Genomic DNA, 5842 nt, shown 5'->3' on the forward strand with positions numbered 1-5842 from the left:
TATATTTTTGGTTACATTTTTAGGAGACGCAGGATATGGCCTTCTGCCTTGGTTGATGACCCCTGTGAGGTTTGCCCAAACACCTGCCCAACGTAGGTACAATCGTGACCATCGGAAGACACGTAATATCATTGAGCGCCTCTTTGGGGTGCTCAAATCTCGCTTCCGATGCCTCTCAGTCACTGGGGGAGCTCTGCTTTATTCCCCCCAGAAGGTTTCACAAATCATTACTGTCTGTGCCATGCTGCATAATGTGGCAAGGGAGCATGGATTACCTGCAGACATTGATGATGACCTGGAACCTGAGATTGAGGGGTATGTTGGCAGACAGAGGGACAACCAACCAGAGGGAAGAAGAGTGCGTGAAAGGCTCATCCGTGCCCACTTTTAGTTGTAAGTTGAACAAACCACACAAAAATAGTTAATTTGTACTAGTTAAGACTTCTCAAGGGCCAAATAGTGGTACATATTTTTTTGGGCCCCTATTCCTAAGTGCATTTTTTGTGATTGTTTGCAATCTTGTCAGTTACCTTTCAAACCATGTTTTTCCACTGTAAATCTGGTCATTTGCTTAACCTTTAGCCCTCTTTCACACGAGCATTTGAAGCTGAACTCCCCTGCGTTCTGTTTTTATGTGTTTAGCCGCAGCAGAGCACAGGAGTAGATGCATTCAGTTGTTTGAAATGGGACTGTACTCCACAAACACAACAAAAATTTAGCATGTTGCGTCTCAATCTGTACAGCCCCATTGAAAACAACTGCATGCGTCTACTCCTGCGCTCCCCTGTAATGAGGTTTAGTAATGTCATGATCTAGATCAACTCAATAATGTCTGAAATCCATTAATTCCTAGGTCAGTTGTTTGGCCTTAATATGTTTGCCTTGTCATGAGTGTTATATGTCAGGTCTTTATAACCAATCTCGATTATTAGGCCTTATATGATTGATGTGAAATGAAATTGTTTGGAATGGATATCTGGAAAGTAAACAATTTTTTATACTTTTCTTCCAAATGAACAGCCTGCTGATGGTGATGTGCTGATGTGCCCCTAGCAGTGAATGCTTTCCTGTAACATCTTATGCTGTAAGCAGAAAAATGATGAGATGACAAACACATTTACATGTGTATACACATATTCAAGAGAAACCATTATCTGTACTTGTCATTTCAGCTTTCTGGCCTACTACTGTGTTATGGTTATACTTCACGTGTGTAAAACTCTACTTTATTATCTTGGTACTTGCCCACAGAGGATACAGACATGGACACTGACTGATTGGCCACGCCTCAAACTCCGTTATTCAGGTATTTAGGAATTACTCAGGGAATTGTAAAAGATATTGCTAACAACTTACCATATTATTTGTGTGCCTTTGCAGCCTCTCCATGTGCAAACTTTTCCTGAAGCACTAAATTGGACTCAACACAAGTGACAGATGTGATGAACTGACAGCTGTTTGGCTCATTTGAACCTGGGTGGAGTCACCTTTCAAAAACATATCAGTAAGTGGCAGTGTTTGTTTAGCAATGACAGGCTTTTGTGTGGCTACTTAAATATGTTTAGATTTGTGTTAATGCATTTTTCTTGTTTGATCCACAGGTATGGCTTCTTCTGTTTTCTTGTTTGAAATGACATTACCCATGTTACTATTTTGGACTAGCACCTTGTCAAAAAAAAAAAACAAACACACCCGGTAATGTTTTAGTACCTTTACTGACACAATCTTTGTCAAAATCCAAAACAGTTGAACAACAATAAAAAGACAATATATATCTGTAGAAAGTTTGTTTGTTTGTTTTTGGAACACACAATAGTTTTTTAAAACCATTAAATATGTACCTTAGCTGGAAGGCACAGGAGGAATTTGGTCTCAACATATATTTCAAAATATAGCAGCCCCTATAGACCACTAAAGGGCAAAAGCTTTACAAACGTTTTACAAAGCATTTGTTGCATGACATTGATAATGCACCCCAGGATTCATCATGGCCAACTTTACATTAAACAGTATCCAAAAATTTGGCCCTGATAAGCTTGTGTCCAAAACAATAATATAACAATCAATATGATGTACAAATGACACTTGTCAATATATGACAATTTGGCCAGTTGAAAAGCATCAACAATATGAGATTAGTGCTGGCTAGGTAGAGTGTTGGACACCCAACAATGCTTGATAGTGCAAAGTAACAACCAAGGCTTTGTGCCTATAAGGCATATCATACACCTAGGACTTGCTATTGAATGAGCACAGGTGGAGGAGGAGGAGGAGGTAGTAGGCGTTAGCACCTATTAGGAGTGCTGGGTAGCCAAAGTAGGCCAGAGGTAGGCAACATAACTTCTTGTGCAAAGTAACAACCATTTGTGCCTATAAGGCATATCATACACCTAGGACTTGCTATTGAATGAGCACAGGTGGAGGAGGAGGAGGTAGTAGGCGTTAGCACCTATTAGGAGTGCTGGGTAGCCAAAGTAGGCCAGAGGTAGCATATGTTAACATATGTTATGTTTGAAGTAATTAGTGAAAAATACACAAGCAAAAGAGTAGTATTTCAATTCTTTGAGCCTTACATGTAACATTTTGGTCCCAAGTGAATGTTTTGGGAAACACTGCAGCATTACTATAGAAATATGTTAGAGCAAATGCACTTTGATGTTTGTAAGTGCTTTTCCAGATGTTATTGGAAAGGGTGCCAATAGATCTTAAAATGGCACCCCTCAGTGAAGAGAATGCAGCATGGTCTAAACAATGGGATGTGTTGTTTGGATGTCAGTCCCATTGCTGGGTAACGGACAAAGTCACACCTGAAGCGTGAATTGGGCGAAGTTCTTTGCCAGGATAAAATGGGCAAAGAGGCCAGTGTCAGTTGGAGAAATGACACAGACTGGAGCTAGGGATGTTTGCGCTTATCCCCTCGGACAGGACCTTGTCCCCTTCCACGCCCCCTTCCTCTGCGCTGCTGAGGAGATGCAGGGGGTGGAGGGGGAGCAGCAGCAGCAGGACCAGGGACTGGACCCTCAGCAGAACCCCGTGGTTGGTGAGGCAGTTCTCTAATAGCTGCCACCAGGTCCTGGATGTTTCTTTCCATGGTTTGCTCCATGCTCTGCATGCTTTCACGGAAGGAGCCATGCATGAGAGCAAACCATCTTCGCATCCAGAGCTCCTGGCGGCGTTGCTGGCGAATAATTGTTGTCAGAAGCCCTATATAGTCCCCATGTCTCACACCCAGTCGCTGTGGTTGCTCCTGTGGTGGTCCCCCAATTGGTGCAGCGGCGGCAGGAGCAGCAGCACCCGCTTCGGCAGCAGGAGCAGCAGCACCCGCTTCAGCAGCATGACCTACAACAAAAATCAAATATAAAGATCGCTAAATTTATTGGACATGTGCATAACCCATAACAAAAAAACAAAGGTGGGAAAGGAAGCTCACAAAGATAATCTTAGAAGATAAATTGGTGTTGGGTGTTTCCATGTTTGGGTGTGGGGGGGGGGCTAAATAATTCCAATACTGGTTTTGAAATAGAACATTAATCTGTATATTGTCAAAATATATGTGTTTTTGGTTTGCCTTGTTTGTCATCAGCTGCAAGTTAAGGAGATAGTATGAGACACACAATGAGAGTGGTGATTGAACCTGGGAGAGGGGAGTGAAACTTGACAGAGGGGTGGTATAGGAGGTGGGAGCAAGAACAGAGAGGGAACCTGCAAGTGAAAAGGGAGACCGCAGAGACAGCATGGAGGGAGAAAACTACTATGAGGCATGAGGAGCCAGAGTAAAACTTGAGACGGTGGGTGGCTTGGAGTGAGGGGGAGCAAGATGGACCATGTAAAAGGAAAAAGAAAAGTGTCGAGTCAACAGGTGAGAATGTACGCTGAGCAGAGCCAACAGTCAAGGGCAGTCACAAAGACATCATTAGGATTTTAAAGTGGGGCTGAGAGAGAGTGAAATAGTAGTAGCGCTGTATGGTGATTTCAGGCTGACAGTCAGAACGGGAGAGGCACAGGAAGAGGAAGGGAGAGATGCAGAGCCAGAGCAGCAGAAGAATCTGATATAATTGACACTTTGGTCGCATAAGGAAATGCCCAAAATGTATATTCTATCCAAAATCTGTCTTTAACAACCTACTGCTTTTCATTAACACTGAAGAGGCACATAAAGTAGGCTGCATAAGGGACTCAGTAAATGTGCTTTGCATGTTTGTGACACACACACAGACAAATAAAGGAAGGGCTTATTAGGGAAAACATTGCTCTTACGTCTGGGGGGCACCACAGGTATCACGGCTGGCGACTGGGCGCGCCGGGGAGCTCGATGTTCTGTAATGTGAAATTGGACATTAGTAATGTTGTAAACTATTTGAGAAAGCAACTACATTGGCCACAAACACAAACATGTCTGTACCTTGAGCTTGTGGGCCTCTAGGGCTATCTGCAGCCTCACCCTCTTCCTGGGGCTGCAGAGGATCAAGGTCCTGGTCCTGGTCACTGTCCGTGGGTTGTGGCGCTGTCCGCGGTGGTGCTGCAATTGTTAAGAAATGTGCTAAATAAATTTGACAGTCATATGCTACTACAATTGCACTTGTTTATTAGACTGATGGACAGACCTACAACATGTTTTGGAAATATTTAAGTTAGCCTTTAAAATAATAACTCAAATGTAATGGGCGAGGAAACGAGATGGTAAAGTCCATGTGGAGTCTATCAGGGCACTGCAAGTGAGATGCTAAGGTTGAAAAGTTAAATACATGACACAAAGGCACTGTTTGCAATGATGTGAGAAGCACAGAATGTAATAGGTGACAATACAGGTGCTGTAGGCTCTACATCTGTTGCTTCACACTTTTACACACTGAAGTTAAAGGGTTTGTTAACCTTAAAGTAATGTTTTCCTATGGTACACAATATTCTGTTTTTTTTTATCAGCTCTACAGTATTAAAATGTACTTACTTCTCCAGTCTGTGTCATGTAATGTCCCCTCCAAACCTTCACAGACCTCGCTGCCCATAATGTCCAGAAGCCGGCGTTCATAAGGCTGCAGCCTCAAAGATGGTAAAGTGCCACCGCCGGTCTTCTGGGCCTTTGCTCTCCTGGCAGCAAACTTCGCCCGTATCCAACGCTTCAGGTCACTGAAGCGCTTGTACACAGTGTTGCGATCTCTGTGTACAGCGCCTACAGCGTTGACTTTGTCCGTTACTAGCTGCCAGATTTTTTTACGTCTGGCAGCATTGATGCGATGGGATTGACATCCAAACAACACATCCCATTGCACGATGACTTCATCAACCAGCGCTGCATTCTCTTCACTGGTAAATCTTCGGCCCATTCGCCCACTGGGGCCCTCATCTCCGTCGTCGTCCTCATTATCCTCCTCCTCCTCTGGCCTCCTCTGTGAGGTCGGTGTGGGTTCCTCCTCCTCTTGCCTCCTCCTGGCGGTCATAGATGTAGTTCCAGCCCCGGTTGGGGTGCGGGACCTGCCACGTGTCCCCGATGTTGGGGGGGACACGTGGCGTGCCCTGGGGGAGGCCCTACTTCCCCTGGCTGGAGTGCGGGACCTGCCACGTGTCCCCGATGTTGGGGGGGACACGTGGCGTGCCCTGGGGGAGGCCCTACTTCCCCTGGCTGGGGTGCGGGACCTTCCACGTGTCCCCGATGTTGGGGGGGACACGTGGCGTGCCCTGGGGAGGCCCTACTTCCCCTGGCTGGGGTGCGGGACCTTCCACGCGTCCCCGATGTTGGGGGGGACACGTGGCGTGCCCTGGGGGAGGCCCTACTTCCCCTGGCTGGGGTGCGGGAACTGCCACGTGTCCCCGATGTTGGGGGGACACGTGGCGTGAGCTGGGG

General features: G+C 45.6%; 1 protein-coding gene and 1 long non-coding RNA gene across 2 annotated transcripts; one reads left to right on the forward strand and one right to left on the reverse strand.

Annotated features, from left to right (window-relative positions):
• The first annotated feature begins 711 nt into the window (after window positions 1–711).
• Window positions 712–1780, forward strand: LOC121394069. The gene is made up of 4 exons (XR_005961485.1): window positions 712–1084; window positions 1173–1306; window positions 1381–1504; window positions 1602–1780. It is a non-coding gene; the product is annotated as an uncharacterized LOC121394069 (long non-coding RNA).
• An 895-nt stretch (window positions 1781–2675) lies between these two features.
• Window positions 2676–5579, reverse strand: LOC121394225 (myb-related transcription factor, partner of profilin-like). Its single transcript, XM_041564583.1, has 4 exons — window positions 4949–5579; window positions 4403–4519; window positions 4258–4317; window positions 2676–3339 (listed from the first exon to the last, which is right to left on the reverse strand). The coding sequence occupies exons 1-4, from the start codon at window positions 5436–5438 to the stop codon at window positions 2894–2896; spliced, it is 1113 nt and encodes a 370-aa protein (XP_041420517.1). The 5' UTR covers window positions 5439–5579; the 3' UTR covers window positions 2676–2893.
• Between the last annotated feature and the right edge of the window lie 263 nt (window positions 5580–5842).

This window comes from Xenopus laevis, chromosome 5S (genome assembly GCF_017654675.1).
Source record: "Xenopus laevis strain J_2021 chromosome 5S, Xenopus_laevis_v10.1, whole genome shotgun sequence".
Lineage (NCBI taxonomy): Eukaryota > Metazoa > Chordata > Amphibia > Anura > Pipidae > Xenopus > Xenopus laevis.

Coding starts and splice junctions, on each gene's coding strand:
- LOC121394225 (XM_041564583.1), bottom strand. CDS start 5,438: ATGACCGCCAGGAGGAGGCAAGAGGAGGAGGAACCCACACCGACCTCA. Junction 4,318..4,402: donor TAGAGGCCCACAAGCTCAAG/GTACAGACATGT, acceptor TTCACATTACAG/AACATCGAGCTCCCCGGCGC. Junction 3,340..4,257: donor ACCTGTGGTGCCCCCCAGAC/GTAAGAGCAATG, acceptor TTTTTGTTGTAG/GTCATGCTGCTGAAGCGGGT.